This window comes from Orbicella franksi, chromosome 12 (assembly GCF_964199315.1).
Source record: "Orbicella franksi chromosome 12, jaOrbFran1.1, whole genome shotgun sequence".
NCBI classification, from domain to species: domain Eukaryota; kingdom Metazoa; phylum Cnidaria; class Anthozoa; order Scleractinia; family Merulinidae; genus Orbicella; species Orbicella franksi.
The window spans coordinates 18890030-18906261 of NC_138156.1; the positions used below are offsets into that span (position 1 = coordinate 18890030).

General features: G+C 38.4%; 4 protein-coding genes across 5 annotated transcripts; 2 read left to right on the forward strand and 2 right to left on the reverse strand.

The window, feature by feature from the left end:
* Window positions 1-286: 286 nt before the first annotated feature.
* Window positions 287-6416, reverse strand: LOC145464397 (tektin-1-like). The gene is made up of 5 exons (XM_081448272.1): window positions 6003-6416; window positions 5814-5884; window positions 5292-5435; window positions 3709-3931; window positions 287-2651 (listed from the first exon to the last, which is right to left on the reverse strand). Exons 1-5 carry the CDS (start codon window positions 6414-6416, stop codon window positions 2295-2297), a joined length of 1209 nt encoding a protein of 402 aa, XP_081304398.1. The 3' UTR covers window positions 287-2294.
* A 173-nt stretch (window positions 6417-6589) lies between these two features.
* On the forward strand, window positions 6590-7672 carry LOC145464400 (uncharacterized). Its single transcript, XM_081448276.1, has one exon. The coding sequence runs from the start codon at window positions 6599-6601 to the stop codon at window positions 7670-7672; it is 1074 nt and encodes a 357-aa protein (XP_081304402.1). The 5' UTR covers window positions 6590-6598.
* A 1725-nt stretch (window positions 7673-9397) lies between these two features.
* LOC145464410 (transmembrane protein 17-like) lies at window positions 9398-15180 on the reverse strand. Of its 2 annotated transcripts, none has more exons than XM_081448289.1 (4): window positions 14365-15180; window positions 11279-11382; window positions 10379-10492; window positions 9398-9682 (listed from the first exon to the last, which is right to left on the reverse strand). In XM_081448289.1, exons 1-4 carry the CDS (start codon window positions 14393-14395, stop codon window positions 9398-9400), a joined length of 534 nt encoding a protein of 177 aa, XP_081304415.1. In that variant the 5' UTR covers window positions 14396-15180. The 2 variants fall into 2 exon arrangements, with proteins under 2 accessions (XP_081304415.1, XP_081304414.1); XM_081448288.1 differs by lacking the exon at window positions 14365-15180 and adding an exon at window positions 12699-12827.
* On the forward strand, window positions 12827-15577 carry LOC145464409 (NADH-ubiquinone oxidoreductase subunit 8-like). The gene is made up of 6 exons (XM_081448287.1): window positions 12827-12915; window positions 12995-13066; window positions 13193-13288; window positions 13984-14156; window positions 14720-14848; window positions 15114-15577. Exons 1-6 carry the CDS (start codon window positions 12894-12896, stop codon window positions 15243-15245), a joined length of 624 nt encoding a protein of 207 aa, XP_081304413.1. The 5' UTR covers window positions 12827-12893; the 3' UTR covers window positions 15246-15577.
* Window positions 15578-16232: the final 655 nt, after the last annotated feature.

Consider the following 16232-nt stretch of genomic DNA (forward strand, 5'->3'; position numbering starts at 1 on the left):
AAGTTTCTTTCAAAACAGTCTCCAGAGACTAAACCTCCACAATTTTACAAAGTCAGTCTCTTGAATTGGTTACTATAGTGATTGTAATCAATGTTGTGATTGGTGGATTTAGTGGAGAGGACTTAAAATGATTGGCTCATGTAACTGTCTGATTACAGGTGTCCGATTACAGCCAACTGTCCGATTACACTGTCCGATTACAACTTTGCCGATTAATTAGAACAAAAGACAGCAGTTTATGCACCAATCACGTTTGAGGATATTGTAATTGTTATGACAAGTATTATTATCGTTTCTGCGTATTATGATTACTGAAATAAAATCAGAGGAGAACAATGAGACAAGACATTGATTTAATTACTTAAAAGATTCCCGTTTATGAATAACCTCGTGTTTCTGAAGAAAGGTATTTTCTTTGTCCAGCATACTTAGCAATTCATTTTTAATTCTAGCTTTGAAAGACTTTTCAGTGTTGTTTCAATAGCGCTGTCTACCTCCCCTTCATAGTCACTCTCACTGTCACTCAAACTAAAGCTGTCTACCTTTTCGATAGGAGATTCTGATTTGATGCCTCTTTGATAGCTGGCTCATTACTTTCGCTTGGAACTCTCTACGCCTAAGCCCTTACAGCGAATTCGAATTGACTGGTTTCGAGACCCTTTCAGTTTTATATTAGTTCAGAGGCAAAGTGCCCGCCCTGTCCATTGTATTATCTCGTTTTACATTTCGTTGTCTGATGAATTTACTATGCATCTTAGCCAAGGCCCTCATTTCAGCTTGCTCGTTTCTGGTTATCCTCTGTGAGGTTGGCTTTGAAGATTTGATGCGAGGCAAGAAAACTGTATGTGACGTTGGCAGTTTGTAATATGAATTTGGATGTGTGTAGAGCACTGCTATCCACTTAGAAAATATTTCCACTGCTTCTTCAACTGATGTGCCAAACATCATCACATATTCACACAATGTAAAAGTGTGTCTATAATACTGATAAGGTTAAGATCAAGTGCCTCAACATTTGATCTCATTTTGTGACCGGGAAATTGTGACAAGCCCTGCACATATTGGAGTTAAATAAATATGCTCAAAATTGACACGAACAAGGTGCTTGAAACATTTTCTGATTTTTCTCGATCCCAGGAAATACGCGATTTCTCGACTGGTCATGGTTACAAAATGCTTATCCCATTACCATATTTGACATTTTTCCCAGACCCAATGTCCAAATCCTAATCCCAGTGACTAAAATCCCATTTTCCCAGGGCAAAAACAGGCCAATCCCAGTTTCCCAGGGCAAAAACAGGCCAATCCCAGTTTCCCATTTTACGCCTTCGGGACCCTCAATCACGATTTTCCTTTCTATTTCACTATACATCCTTGACAGAGGAGAGTGATAGAGTGAGTTCCTTCAGTGTGGTGAAATTTTGCCCCATATGGTGTTGTAATCTGAAGTGGGATGCGATGCGGAGGGTCCTGAAAGTGGGGATGGTGGGGTGGGGGGTTTATACATTCCATTTCCCAACTGCAATCCTATTTCCCAGCCTGTTTTTGTTCAAAAATCTCAGTCTCTTCCTCAGTGACCCAAATCCATTTTCCCAGTGAAAATAAATAGGCAAATCCCAGTTCTGGTTAGTTCCCATTTTACCCTTCAGAACCCTCATTTGGGTGCAAGTGCCAAGAACCATTCATGCCCAGCAATGGTTATTTGCCTTTTGGTGTCAACTATGAAAAGAAAGAGTGATGTGATTAGTTCCAGCAACTCTAGAAAAGTACATGACTTGAAACTGCAATGATAGCTAAAAATGAAAAACTGAAAAATATCCTTAACACCTTTTGATCTACCAAGACCTAAAAATCACAAAAAAAACCCCATCACAAATCAATAGAAAACAGACTTAGATAAACACTAATATTATTATACACAGGTCAGGTTCCATTTATTTAACATTGCTTATCCAGCAAAATAGTTTGACCCATTATGTACAACAGATACATGCGTTGGAAATTAGTAGTATTCGACAAAATTAATGCTTGATGCTGCAGAAACCCATTACTTTCTTCTTCAGGATGTTAAGTTCGAAAAAAAAAAAAACTAAATGAATTTTCTTATTCCTTCCATTTTTCTTGGATCAAGAAGAAAAAAATAACAGTACACTATTTTATAAATCAATTCTGTGACAGGCAATATATAGAAACTAGTTTCAAATACGGCTAATTTTTAAAATTTACAGTGAGAAAAAATTGCAATGCACTGGATTTGTTTTGAGGCAAAATATATTTGAACTACAGTTGTTTTATTAATGTGGAACATGGTTGATCTGTTTACGCAGCTCCATGCACTGATCTCTATCAATAAAAAGGCTGTTTGCTTTCACATCAATATCTTCTTCCAGGGAGAGCTGTTTTCTGATGAGTCCTTTGAGTGACTGCTCTGCATCAGCCAGCTTGTCCTGCAGCCTTTCAATGTTGGTCGAAATTTCAAACACTTCCTCTATGAGCCGGTACTGCACACGGTCTCGGCAAAGCTCTACATTTGGTCTAAAGGTTCTGTTTTCCAGTCTTGTTTGTGTGACTTTCATGGGTGCTTCCTTATCAGCAATAGCTCTTTTCAGCAGTGCAATGTTTTGCTCCATTGCGGCAATTTCTTCCATCACCTGGATGCATAGAAATACATTAATTTAGACTCAATTCTCCTGCCTTAGCATTTCCACCACATAGAGGTACTACACAAATGTAAACTAAAAATGCAATGAAGAATGGAATGGAGTCAGCATTTTAAAGTCAACCTGCTTAAATATGCCTGGAACAATGGGATGGGAACTAAAATATATCAGAAAAGACTAGCTGAGTTTTAGAGGCTATATATAATCGACTTTGTAACATAACCTGTGGAAACTATCTTTAACCCAAACTGATGGCATAAGCCACTGAAAAGATCTACACATTTGTATCCTCAATTATGCATTACTTGATTTTATTGACCCCTATGTGGTGGGGGGGGGGGGGGGGGCACTCCCATGTAAAAAGGTTGGGGGTGCTTGTCAAAAAAATCTAGGTGTAACCCTGAAAAATACCATTTAAAAATAGTAGTGTTTTGTCCTGAAGACCCTAAGTGAGATGATTTACACCTTCAAGTGAGATGACAAGCATCCCTGGCCTTTTCACACGGGAGTTCTAGTGAGCTTATGAAGATATATAAGAAGAAGCCTCCACCCAGGGTGGGGGGGGGGGGGGGTGGGGAGTACTCCCTTATAGGAGCTATAGAGATGTGCGGCCCCAAAGGGTATGGTTTTTCAGCCATTTGGTCATAAATAGGGTATCGATTCGAGCCTATTTTGGCTATTTTGGTCATAAATAGGGTATGATTTTTGCACTCTAGTCTTGATATGGGTATGTTTTTATGAAGAACCCACTTTTTCATCATTATCGAAAAGAAAATTAACAAAAGCCCTTCACAAATTATGTTTATGGTAATTTAACATTGGTCTGAACTAGGGAACTCATTATAACACAGGTCTGAAACAGGATTTTGATTTAATGGTCAGGTCATAAATAGGGTAGGGAAAATGGCAGATAATTTTTGGTCATAAATAGGGTAAGGGTTTTGGGAAGCAGGCCGCACACCCCCACCCAACTTTTCTGGGAGTACCCCCCAAGCCCCACTGGGCCTACACTAGGAGACATTCAAATGCATGATCAGGTGTAACCCACCTTTTCTAAATGTTGCTCAAGTTTTGTCTTTGCTTCAACAGTCTCCTCAATTCTCCTCTGGAATGCAAGGTTTACAGCTTGACACTGAGCCTGAAGATCACTCAAGGTCTGTATAAGGATGCCGTCTATAATGCTGCGTAGATTTATGGCAGAGTTTTTCTCACGTTCTGCCTTGAGAATGTTCTTGTTGGAAAAATCTTCCCATTCGTCTGGAGTAACAGAGCTGAAGTCAAAAATAAGTAATGGCCAATTAAACACGAGGCAAGATTTAACTAACTAGTTAACTTAAGTTCTCTAACTAACAACAGTGGAACCCTGCCTTAGGCCACCTTGTTAACACAGCCACCTCATTATTGCAGACACTTGCTCAATCAGTCGTTTTCTTATTAAAGAACCCTGTTAATGCGGCCACCCCCATTAATATGGCCAAATTTTTGTGGCCCCTTGGTGACCGGATAAACGGGATTCTACTGTATATATATTTTTTTGTAGAACAAGTAAGAATTTTTTCTTACAGACTACACTGAGTGAGACAGGGATTATAATGATGATAGGCAAAGTTCTTTAATTAATAAATAAAATTGTGGCCCGGGAGGTGTACTCTCTTATATGGGCTATATAGATATTAGCCATTTAGGTCATAAATAAGGTATCAATTTTAGCTGATTTTGGCCATTTTGGACATAAATAGGGTATGGTTTATAGGGTATGGTATAGTTTCTGATATAAGGGTCGATCATAAATAGGGTTTTGAATTTTTGGTCGGGTCATAAATAGGGTAGGGATAATCGCAGATTTTGGTCATATTTAATAGGGTAGGGGTTTTGGGAAGTGGGCCGCACACCCCCACCCAATTTTTCTGGGAGTACCCTCCTCCCCCCCCCCAAATTGTGGTTGCCTTTAAGGTATGCTCCATTACTGGACCTAAGAGAATGGCAGAAATCAAGCCTATATAAAAAAAGTGCTCTTAGAGTAAGAATTCAAAATAACTGGTATTTTTCCCAGGCTGGAAAAAGAAGCCACAATATTTTTGATGTGGTTGCAAAGCAGTGCTCCACAACACTACACGAGACTGAGTAATTCCAAAAAAGGAATAACTACAAGCTACTTTATTTGACTTTGAAGGGATTCAAACCTGTGACCTCTAGAATTGATTGGCAATTTCCAGATCACACCTACAATCGTGGACAAAAGTCTTGGGACAAATTTGCACTTTTGGCGCTTTTGCGTACATGCCAGGCGCGAATACAACTTCACCTGCCTAACCTCGACCCCCACCCCCAATACAATGTTGAAAACTAGCACATGCAATTTCACCTGATTTTCAACATTGTGTTGGGGGGGGGGGGGGGGAGGGGGGACAGATACCCGTTTATAAAGGATTTAGCAGCGTTTTCTTCATACTTCAGTTCTATTAAACACAGATACAATAATCTGCTACATTACATAAGTGTCCCAAGGACTTTTGTCCACGATTGTAGTTGCCAGTCTTATAACATTGGAGAGCAACATTGACAATCCTTCCATTTCTTACAACAGAAATTCTAATTAAAGTGAAAATTATATGATAAGCGAATTCTTACTTCTTTTCCACTTTGACAGCACCTTTGGCAAAATGTAACCCAGCAGAAGTATTTTCTAGAGATGCACACTTATTGTCAATTCCGTGAGCTTGGAATTTGTCCTTCCTGTCTTTGTCCAGATAATATTTAGCTGACCTCAAAAGCCTGTTTTCGATGAAAAGTGAAAAAAAGTTATAAAAGTGGCCATTTTAGCTTTAAACACACTTAAGCCAAGCCTTGGTAAATTCTAATGACAAATAAAAAATTATAGTCTTTTTCCCAGGAAATGTATGTATTGAGAATCACCAGTAAAAAAGCTGCCTGAATACACTGAATTCTTATATGTTCAATCCATCGCCATAAAAAAAGATGTCTAAGAATTGAATCTTCACTGATTCAACACTATACCTAGAACTGAAGTACTGCTATCAACAAATTGCATAAGCAAGGATAAAATTCACTTGAAAAGCAAGAAACGTCAGGTTAAAAGTAGCTGAAAAAAGAAGCATTGCTTTTTATTATTAACATATGACAGAAATTCACCTTATTTGCTCTGTTGCTTGCTCAAGAGTCCTCTGTAGTAAAGCCTGAACGCCCTCAATGACTTCCACTTCCTACAAAAAATTACATACAGACAGGGTATGGTATAACAAAAGGTCAGATTAATTAAAACGTATTATTAAAGATCTCAATTAAAAGAGCAAATAGTAAAGAAGAGAAACATGTTTTTACCTTCTGAAGCTGCATTTCCACATTGTCGTGGACGAGATCAACTTTCATTCTCTTCTCTCTGTTAGCAAGACATTGTTGGGCTATCATAAGCGGCAGTTCTGTGTCCGCTAAGGCTTTTTCTACCCTAGCCTTGAACTGAAGCATAGTAGATATTTCATCTTCTGTTTCTTCCTGCTTCTGATCTAATTCCGATTTCCAAAAGTTTATATCTGTGATGCGTTGATCGAGCTTCTTATTCACGTCCAGTCGAGTCTGTCTTGTTCTGACTTCGGTCTCATGAGCGAGTCGAAGGCTTTCGTCGCGAAGCCTCTCAGCCGCGGCTCGCTCGTGCTCGGCGTTGAAGTATTGAAGATGATTCGAAGCGTGCCATTCTTCTGGGGTGTATTTCGGAGGAGGCTGTACCAACCTAGCCATCTTGCTCTCTCGTTACAAAATGTCCGTCTTCAGTGAAGTAAACTTTCTTTGTAGTTCTTGTTGCGAGGAGTCCTGGAAAACAAGCAATGGTTCCTTAGCAACGGGTGTTCGATCACGCGCATGGTGATAAAACAACTTTGAGCCAGTGAAATATTTCAGCGGCTACTATTAAAAAAACCAAGATGGCGGACAGAGAGGTACAGTTGAGGGAACTTCAAATAAGTGAAAGAAAATTACGTTTCTTGGAATGGCCTTCCACAGATTCAGCTGATTCAAACTTGCGAACATCGCAGGATAGTATTCCTCTGTTTTTAGGAGCTGACGTCTTGTCTGGGTGTTCCATTGCTGTTTCTAACTTGCCAAGAATGCATGCGAAATTCTCCAAGCAGGGTCTTGCCGTTAAGGTTAACTTTCCCACCCCTATGCGACTACAAGGTGTCCATGGTTCGGCCAGGGGTGTGTGGTTCTACTCCATTCAAGGACTGTTTAGAGTGTGTTTCGAGTATTACACCCGCGAAGAGCAACTGGAATGCCTTACACAGCTTTGTGCCACGTGGAAGCTAAGATTTTCAGACCCGCCCCTACAACGAGAAATTGACCTTGCCTTTCAGAGTCGTCCTTCCCGATGCATGACAACTCGTAGATTGCCAGAAGAAACAAGTTCAACAGAAGTAATCGACTCGAATGACAACTCCGACTTGTCAGAAAGTCCGAGCACTCAAACTGTGGAAAATGCTACTCTTTATTCCAACTTAAACCTAGTTCCTTCAAGTACAGGACTGGACATTGATTTTACAATACCTAAAGTAAAGCAATGTATCAAAGAAATAGCGAGACTATCAAAAAATGAAGAACAATGTGAACTTGATGATCTTTTAGTGTCCACAATGAGAATTTTTAAAGAGTTTGAACTTCAAAAGTCACAGAAAAAAAATGGATGGTCAAGAATACTTGTGTCAATCAGCAAGTACCTTGGTGACGAATTTAACAAACTGCAGCCTGGAATCGGCGAAAGAGTAACTGATTTTAAGAAGAAACACATCACTTCAATTGACAACCTCCCTCCATCATCAGTCCTTGTTAAAGAACTTTTCCCTGAGTGCATGATGGTTTTACTATCAAGTTGGATGGGAAACGAGGACAGACAGGATCTTAACAGCATTATACAAGTCATCCTTGAACTAGTCAATACAAGCCTTGTATCAGGCGTAGCTCATGTACTGTATTCTAGGCTGATAAGAACTGATACAGTTTAGAATGTAAGCACTTCCTCTTCAACTCTTGAAACACTGAGCAAGAAGCCATTTTGATTTTTAATGTTTTTGGCTACTTGAACTTTTGGCTTATGGTATTGGTATGGCTTGTTTCAGGGTGCTGGAGTCGAAATCTATTAGCCCTATGTTCAAATTCTCCATCCAATCAATAGCTTGACTTGGTCGTCCAGAGTTCAACTCCACTTTGCGTCAAAACAACCAACTGGTCAGCCTCCCACCAGCTGGGATTCTTGGCAAGTTGCTGTTCTATTTGCAATGTTATTTTGTTTGTGTATTCTTTGCACAGCAGTGCTAAATACTCTGACACTTATACCAGTAAATGAAATCTCTTTTTTTCTCACTCAGGGATGAAGTAAGCCAGAGGAGCTGCCAAAGGCACCATTAAGGTGTCTGAACACAGTTTTTGATACCAGTGTTTCATTCACCTTTTTCTCTAAAACCCTTGATCCCTCGGTCGTCAAAAATGGCAGCAAGTTAACAACACAAACTTTGGTTTCTTGATGGTTAAGCTGACGTATGTGCCATTGCCATGGCAACAAGAATAAATATAAACAGGCCTTTAAAATCAGTTTTGTTTATTTTTAGAAATTCTAGTCACTAGATTTTCTTTATAATTTGCATGCAACAAGCTTGTAACGATTCTCACAAGTTATCACCATTTTGCTAATTAACGGAGAGATCTTCAATTATCCCTTGTTGAAGGTTCACTGAAATAACTAGAATTTCCTTTGTTAAAGTTCAGTTATTTTCAATACTCCAGTTACTTATTTCCTAAAGTATTTTTGGGCCAAATTTCATGAAATTCTAATGAATAGGCATATTTCTGAGAGTGCAATTTTTCATTCAATCGCAATTTTTTGACTTGCTACGCACGAGCTGCATTTAACTGGTTCTTTTGTTAAGAAAGAAAAAGCTGAGAATTGCTGGGCTCTTTGCATTGTTACCTTCTCTCACATATATTTGTAATAAAAGACTAAGGCCATCAATACACTGCATTCAATTATAGAGAAAAATAGCAGATACTGGGGGTGTTGAGTAAATAAAATGATCGCTCTATTGACAGCATGATCGTTTTTTGCAATCCTTGTGCGCACGCTGAATTGCATCAGCAAACATGTGCGCTGAATTGCATCAGCAAAAGTGCGTGCGAAAACTGTGTTCGGCCACCTTAAGCTCAGGCTCAGTTTAACACAACCATGCATTCAACAAAATGATGATTTACTTATGGCTTATTCTATGACCAGTTTGCCTATTCCTTTGAACAAAATACACTCTCCAATAAATACTAACAGCTCTTGTATGTACAACTTAAAATCTTTCAAAAGAATACAAAGTATGTATAAACATGTACACTTAAAGTGCAGGCTGTAAATGACAAACTTACAGTTTTGTTAAGTGTTTACACCTTTTCATTCAACATAAATAACTTATTGCAGATAACTCTTATTTACATTTAAACCCCAACAGTTCCTTTATATTCATATTTTCACTATTTTTGCAAGTCTGAGCAAGACCACAGAATCAATGTTTGACTGTATGTAACTTGTTAGTCAATGTTGCCAACAGTTTGGGCAAATGCAAATTTTACAAAGAGTATAAACAACTAGAAGAAGTGAAACTTGCACCAATATATTCAAACTAATCTCCACTGTACTATGACTTTGAGTCAACCATTTTTGCTTTTCTTTCAAAATTGACTTCAGTTCCTCACTGAGGCCTGAATCCCACCTCCTCAATCCCATGTTCTTGCATTTCTTGAAGTTCAGTCAAGTCATCAAACTGCTGCACATGAAACTTAGAGATTTGCTGTTCAATCATGCTCTTGATTACCCTGTAGCCCTGAACTGTCTCAAACAAAACAAACAATGCCATTATAATGTTCACCGCTCTCTCCATCGGCATGATCAACATGCTTTCATTAAGCAACAACATCAGTGTCAGAGGAAGCTGTAGTACTAGAGTAAGAATCCAGAAACCAGCAAGCTGAGGAACCTGATGAGGAAGTAAAAACAAGTCTCAATTGAGAACACTTGCATGGTTGAAACTAGTCAATCAACCATTTCACACAGTGTAAAAAGAAATAACAATTTGCTTATGATAAATCTTACTTACATTTCTTAAGATTACGTTAAAGAAACAGAAATATCTGGATTTTTTTTAGAATATCCCTTAATAGTTCTGATCTATTGTGCTCTTGGGGAAGACACTTAACTCTCACAGTGCTTCTCTCTACCCAGGTGTATAAATGGGTACCAGCAAATTCAATGCTGGGGTAACCCTGCAATAGACTAGCATCCCATCCAGGGGGAGTAGAAATACTCCTAGTTACTTCACTCATGCTACTGAAACTGGAGATAAGTGCCAACCTGATGGGCCTTAAGGTTCGTATGCAGACTTTATCTCTGATCACTGGTTCAAATGAGGAAAAAAGGAAAGTCAAATATACAACTCATCTGGCCCTCCCCCCCAAAAGTCTCAAGCACAATTTCAAGGAAAACAATTAAACCATCTGTTGCTAAACACTAGCCATCAACATGATGGCTATGAAGTAATTAACAATAAGTGTCACAGTTCTTAGAACTCTGGCCAACTCTATTGAAAGATTTTGATTGTCACATCACAACAAATATTCCTAAACATCAGTGATCTTGAGTCAATACACTAGAGAATCAGCACTTGTCAGAATACCTTTTCCTGAAGATTTCCAGCATATCCCAAGTAGAGTCTGGCTACCTCCACTAATGCCATGGCAACGTAGATGACGATTGTTATGAACTTGTAAACTGAGTCTAGCTTTGAATACTAAAAAACAATAACATCCCAAGGATTGATCTTTCCTTGAAACAAATGCTGCACACTTTCTTCTTAAAAAAATAATAAACGTCATAATGTGTTGTGGTTCAATATTATGCTTGGTTCATATTGGAATTTTCCTTTGTTTCATATGTTATTACCATATGCCAGAAAAAAGAAAAGTAGCAAATTGAACCAAGGGCAAATTTACTCAGCCACTTTTCAGCCAATCAGCCACTCAGACAAGCCACTTTTCTACCTCTTTCCTTGTTAGTCTCCGAAGAAAGCAATAACCATTTTTCAACAGCCGAATTTTAACACTTATTTACTCAGAATTATTTTTCTAATTCATGTAAGTTGGTCATGAGGAAATGGCACAAATTTTTTTCAGACAAAGTATTTTCTTTCCTCCTGCTGCTTACTCTGTTAGTTTTCTGATGTTGTTTGTATCAACAAACAGGTTTTTCATCTTAATGAAAACCACTGATTTTCCAAGAGTTTCTTCCAGTCTGTCACACCCCCCAAGAGAGGGGGAGTGTACTCATCAAAGTTATATATGGGGAGGCTCCACCCTAAGGTCCAACCTCTTAATGTTTTGCATACCATTTTGACAGAAAAGGTAGCCCTTTCAGGAGGACCCTCCTCCTCCTCCACCTCTTCCCCCAGGACCACACCTCACACCCTTTTCCCATGGAAGACAAGGCCAAAGGAGATAACTAGGGGTGAGGTGGAGTATAATCTAAAGCCCACTGTGAGAATAACAATCAGAGACAGAGATGTCAGTGCTGTAATTACCTTGGCCACAAGCATTACTATGCAAGTTGTGTACCAAAATGGTGAAAAATAGACATTGAAGTACAATGACATCTGTAGGGCCAAGTTGGATACTATCTCATTTCCTGAAAAAAACAAATAATAAAATTAAACTGACATACAGTTAAAACTCCCACAATGGGATCATCTTAACAGTAGAGAGAGTTCCTGTGCATTTCCATATCATTGGAATTTTCAGGTTATATGTTATTTGGATCCTCAATCCTTTCCTAACTTTTGGCTTGAGACACATTCCAGCAGAAGCCTATCACCTTATCGAACCTTACTTCACGGTGATAAACTTCTGATTCCAGATAATGACACCCATAATTATAATGATCCAGTTCTAGCGTTATCATTATTGCTCTGGTGGCTTGTGCCCAAGTCATGAAGTTGATTTTTTAGTTGTATATGAGTTTGTAAGTAAGTAAGTAAGTAAGTAAGTAAGTAACTTTATTTAATGAGGGTAAAAACACTTTACAGTCATTGACTGATAAACTCGTGGCCCTCCCTTGAACAATTAAAACATAAATCACAATGATTTTAAAAATATCTTACTATGAATAATAATAAGTATAAAACGGGTAAAATTACTAACATCAATAAAATGGACTAAAATCTTGTTGGTGCATGCGATACAAAGAGTTAGAGGACACTAAGAAATTGTGAAATGTTCAATATTTGCATACCCCTTCTTTATAAGCTTGACGCATATTTCTCTTTAAAAACATTAATGCTATCACAGGATCTTATGTTAGGAGGTAGGGAATTCCATAGTGAAGTTGATGTAGAAGCAAAAGTTTTTCCTCCTTCTGTTGCTCTGTTGCTCTTAGGGCATCGTAGTGTGATGTGACTATAATGCGAGGATCTTACCAATATGTCACTCACCCGTATCAACTTACTAGATATGTATTCTGGGCATTGACCACGTTTGTTTGTTTGTTTGTTTGTTTTGCAAATGTTTATAAATATATTTGAGTTTTCTCTGTTTGTTTTATAATTAAATTCAGTTTATTTCTTGCATGCATATCACTGGGTGACTTAACAAGAAGCCAAATGTAAATATTCTGCATAAAAATGACGACAAATCCGAGACGCCTATTAAATGGACATAGTCAGACATACCAAATTGTCCAGGTACAACATGTCAGTGGTCATTTTAATGGTGAAAGAGATCAGAGCACACGAAATGAAACTTGATTACTCAAGCTACAGCTCTGTAATTATTGGTAGTATTTTCTACTCTCACTCTTGCTTTGTGCTTTCTGGTTGCAGTGTGACAACTCAGTTCTGACTGCAGACAGTAAGCTTACTTAATTTCACCTCCCCTATGTTTGGAGAAAGAAAATCGCCAGAGGGTTTGCTCTGACAATATGCAAGTAGCTGATATTGATCTCCCAACCTGTGCTGATCATGTGGTGTCTTGGGTGGTTTCGTATCACGCGTGACGTGGGGAAAACAGTCTCCGTTACTGTGGTAAACGCAGCTCGAAGTGTGTCCGCCATTTCGTCTTGTTACCTTCCCGGCATGCATGTTGGCATGTATATAAATTATCCTATCCCACAACGCCTTGCGCTCTTGCAGTGCACAAGACAAGATGGCGCAGGTCTGGCGAGCAGGTAAACACAAATGATCGACAATTCTGAGCTGATATTTCCGCTCCATACTTATCATGTTCACTTTTTAATGCTCGTTTAGCACGGAAGATTCCAAAACCGCATTCTCTGATGGTCAGAACAATCTCAGTTTCGTCCAGCAAACAAACATACAGTAAGTACAAACTAAGTTTAACACTCAGCTGCAATATAGCAAATAAAATTATTAAAGTATATCATAATATCAAGTTTATGATTGATGAAAGAGGTACTTCAACCTGTGATCTTTGTATTTTATCAGAGTACATCTCAAGAGAGGCACATGAGATACCAATGGATTGGCATAGTTCCACCGAAAGGAATGCACAGACACTTTTCCTTACAGAGTTGTTGCGAGGTACTTAGGTTAGGTCTTACTTAGGTTTTCAATGGCACTCGATAAGTAAAGTGTAGTGTGGTGGAGCAGTTTTCAACTTTTTGTGGAATTGAAGCCTAAGCAGCTACAAAAAATATTGTCACTTATTGCATAACAACCCTGAACTACACAACAAACCAATTAACAATCAGGTAATCAATCAATCAATCAATCAATATCAGTCTTTCTGTCTGTCAATGAGTCAGCCAGTCAGTCAGTCAGTCAGTCAATCAGTCAGTGTAAGTAACTAAATCGTGACTGGTTTCGGTGATTGGAGCTTTCAAACCACTCTTTCAAGTGATCTCAAGTCATGACAATAGGATGGAAGTCTGCAGCAGGTTCAAGACAACATTCAAGTGAACCTCCTTAAATTATACATAAAAGTGCTGTTTTACCATGGTTGACCCTCTCTTCAACAACTATGCTGGGACAAGTGTCAGATCAGATCATTACAGAGAGGTGGTTGTTGTAGAAAGGTCTCCATAAGAGTTAAGTGTATTGGTGCTTAGTTGGGATGGAAAATTCCTGTTTTAGGGACGATTGCCATAATGAAGAGACTTAGGCACCTTACTACAAGAACATGGCCACAATTTCTTTAATTTCTTGAGCACAATCCATTACTTGAAGGTCCATTTCAAATTGCAATGTCTTATTGTCCAATATCGTTTTTTTTTAAGGTTTTCAAATGACATTGAGCAAGTTCTTCCAGGAACCAGCAACAATTAATTATCCGTTTGAGAAGGGCCCCTTAAGCCCTCGTTTCAGAGGGGAGCACGCCTTGAGGAGATACCCATCTGGAGAAGAGAGGTGTATTGCTTGCAAGTTATGTGAAGCCATCTGTCCTGCCCAGGTAACACCAGTCTGAGAGACTACTGTAACAGGTTTGCCACAATTTTGGGTAATAATTTGGAGGTAAAATATCAGCACGACGTTTTGACCGCTCTTCAGTCTTAGTGATTGGAGAGTGGTTTGGAACTTTTACCCCTAATTTTTACTGTAAATTGAGTTAGGGTAAACTGGCACTTTGAGAAAAAATCAAGGAAAATTAAATTTATTACTGGTATAACTACACTGCTGATTTAACGCCATTGATGCCTGGAAGAAACATTTGCGGTCACTGCAATCTCAAGTTGTTTTTTCTTGATGAAGGTGAATTTGTTGAAAACTTCTCAGTCTAGAAAGAATGGTTACAAAGGACAACTGTAAGGGGAGGCTGAAGGTTGACATCAGACATGTTTTATTTATTTGGTAAGGGAAATGTTATAATTTTTTATGGGAAAAGTCAAGGAACTGTTCCTTGCTGACTATATATTCACTCTAAATCCCAAACCAAGTTGCTTACACCTAGTGCATAATTGAGCAACATTTTACTGTGCATATATCAAAGTTTAGTTTATTCTCCTGTATTGATAGGCAATTACCATTGAGGCAGAGCCTAGAGCTGATGGCAGTCGTCGAACAACACGCTATGACATTGACATGACAAAATGCATCTATTGTGGGTTTTGTCAGGAAGCCTGTCCAGTCGATGCTATTGTAGAGGTATTTGAGATTAATAAAATTTTGTCACCTCAAAGTTTGTCAAAAATACTCTGCTGCACGTCATATTTTCAACTCTCTTCTTGGTGTTTGGAGATGTGGTCAAGCATGGTCTTTTGTGTTTGACATAATACATCCAGAGTAGGATAACCACAGCTTTAATGGTAAAATATTATCCTCTTTAAAACATACTCAACAGATAATAGAATTTTGGAATCCCACTTCGACATTCATTAATTATCTTCTATTAACCTTCTCAACTCCTCAGGGTCCCAACTTTGAGTTTGCCACTGAGACACATCAAGAGTTACTATACAACAAAGAGAAACTTCTTAATAATGGTGACCGATGGGAGGCTGAAATAGCAGGCAATCTTCAAGCAGATTTTCTTTACAGATAAAACATGAAGCTACTTGACAGCTGATTCCCAACTTTATAAAAAAAAACAACAACAACAACAACAAAACATTCTTGCCCCTGGAAACAAAAGTACATAATATGTTCAATGAGTAATGGCAAATTATATTTAGCAGAAGAGGTGCCTTACAAATAGCATCACTTAAGCGCATAAAAGTTGTTTTTGCATTGTGGGCTGGAATGTTACACTGATGAGCATTCTTAAGTGGATACTCTGATGGTTATTTTAATTGAGGTGTTTGTAAAAGCAGTGTAGTTTTGAACGTGCAGCACTTACAATTTATGTGAAATAATTAAAGACTGTTTGTTGATTTATATGTTGAAGTTTCCTTTTCTTACACAGTGGTAGTCCAGGGCCTTGTTGTTAAAAGTGCCATCATGATAAGTTTGATCTATATTAAGCTCCTGTGCATTTTACCCTAGGCAATTTCCATTCAACCAAAAATTCCAAAATTTTTGACATGGGACAAATGGTGTGGGAATTTCCAAAACTCCGGAAATTGTCAAATTTCCAAAACGTGAACCATTCAACCAAAAATTCCGGAAACTTAGGGAAGAAAGTCAAATGGAACAGTAATTCCTGGTAAGAAATTTCCAAAAATTTTGGTTTACCTCACAAGGTTGTCCTCTTTTCAGGAAATTCCAGAAAATACTCTTCCATTCGTCCCTTGAAATTTCCAGAAATTTAAAATTGAATGGAAAGCGCCCCATGTGGTTTCATTTCAACCTGAATATTACACTCACTCTCATGAATCAAATAGCAATAACTACCAGTATGCGTGCTACATTGCATTTCCAACACATCAAATTTTGTCAAAAATGTCTGTTGTACATCAATTTTTCACCCTGTTCGTAGTGTTAAGACAATAATTCAATGAAATAGTCTCTTGCATTTGATATCTTACTTCCAAGGGAGAATGTGAAAATTGTCATTCTTGAACCAGTGTAAACCTTCCCACCAGGACTTATA

Bases quoted from the DNA above. Each gene is read 5' to 3' on its own strand.
- LOC145464397 (XM_081448272.1), bottom strand. From the start codon at position 6,416: ATGGCTAGGTTGGTACAGCCTCCTCCGAAATACACCCCAGAAGAATGG. The intron at 5,436-5,813 runs GTGAATTTCTGT...CATCGAAAACAG, and splicing joins CAAGCAACAGAGCAAATAAG to GCTTTTGAGGTCAGCTAAAT. The intron at 2,652-3,708 runs GTGGGTTACACC...CTATGCATCCAG, and splicing joins TTGAGCAACATTTAGAAAAG to GTGATGGAAGAAATTGCCGC.
- LOC145464400 (XM_081448276.1), top strand. From the start codon at position 6,599: ATGGCGGACAGAGAGGTACAGTTGAGGGAACTTCAAATAAGTGAAAGA.
- LOC145464410 (XM_081448288.1), bottom strand. From the start codon at position 12,801: ATGGCGGACACACTTCGAGCTGCGTTTACCACAGTAACGGAGACTGTT. The intron at 11,383-12,698 runs GTTGGGAGATCA...TGTTTTTTTCAG, and splicing joins ACACCACATGATCAGCACAG to GAAATGAGATAGTATCCAAC. The intron at 10,493-11,278 runs GTAATTACAGCA...ATTGTTTTTTAG, and splicing joins TAGTAATGCTTGTGGCCAAG to TATTCAAAGCTAGACTCAGT.
- LOC145464409 (XM_081448287.1), top strand. From the start codon at position 12,894: ATGGCGCAGGTCTGGCGAGCAG. The intron at 12,916-12,994 runs GTAAACACAAAT...ATGCTCGTTTAG, and splicing joins GGCGCAGGTCTGGCGAGCAG to CACGGAAGATTCCAAAACCG. The intron at 14,849-15,113 runs GTATTTGAGATT...TCAACTCCTCAG, and splicing joins CAGTCGATGCTATTGTAGAG to GGTCCCAACTTTGAGTTTGC.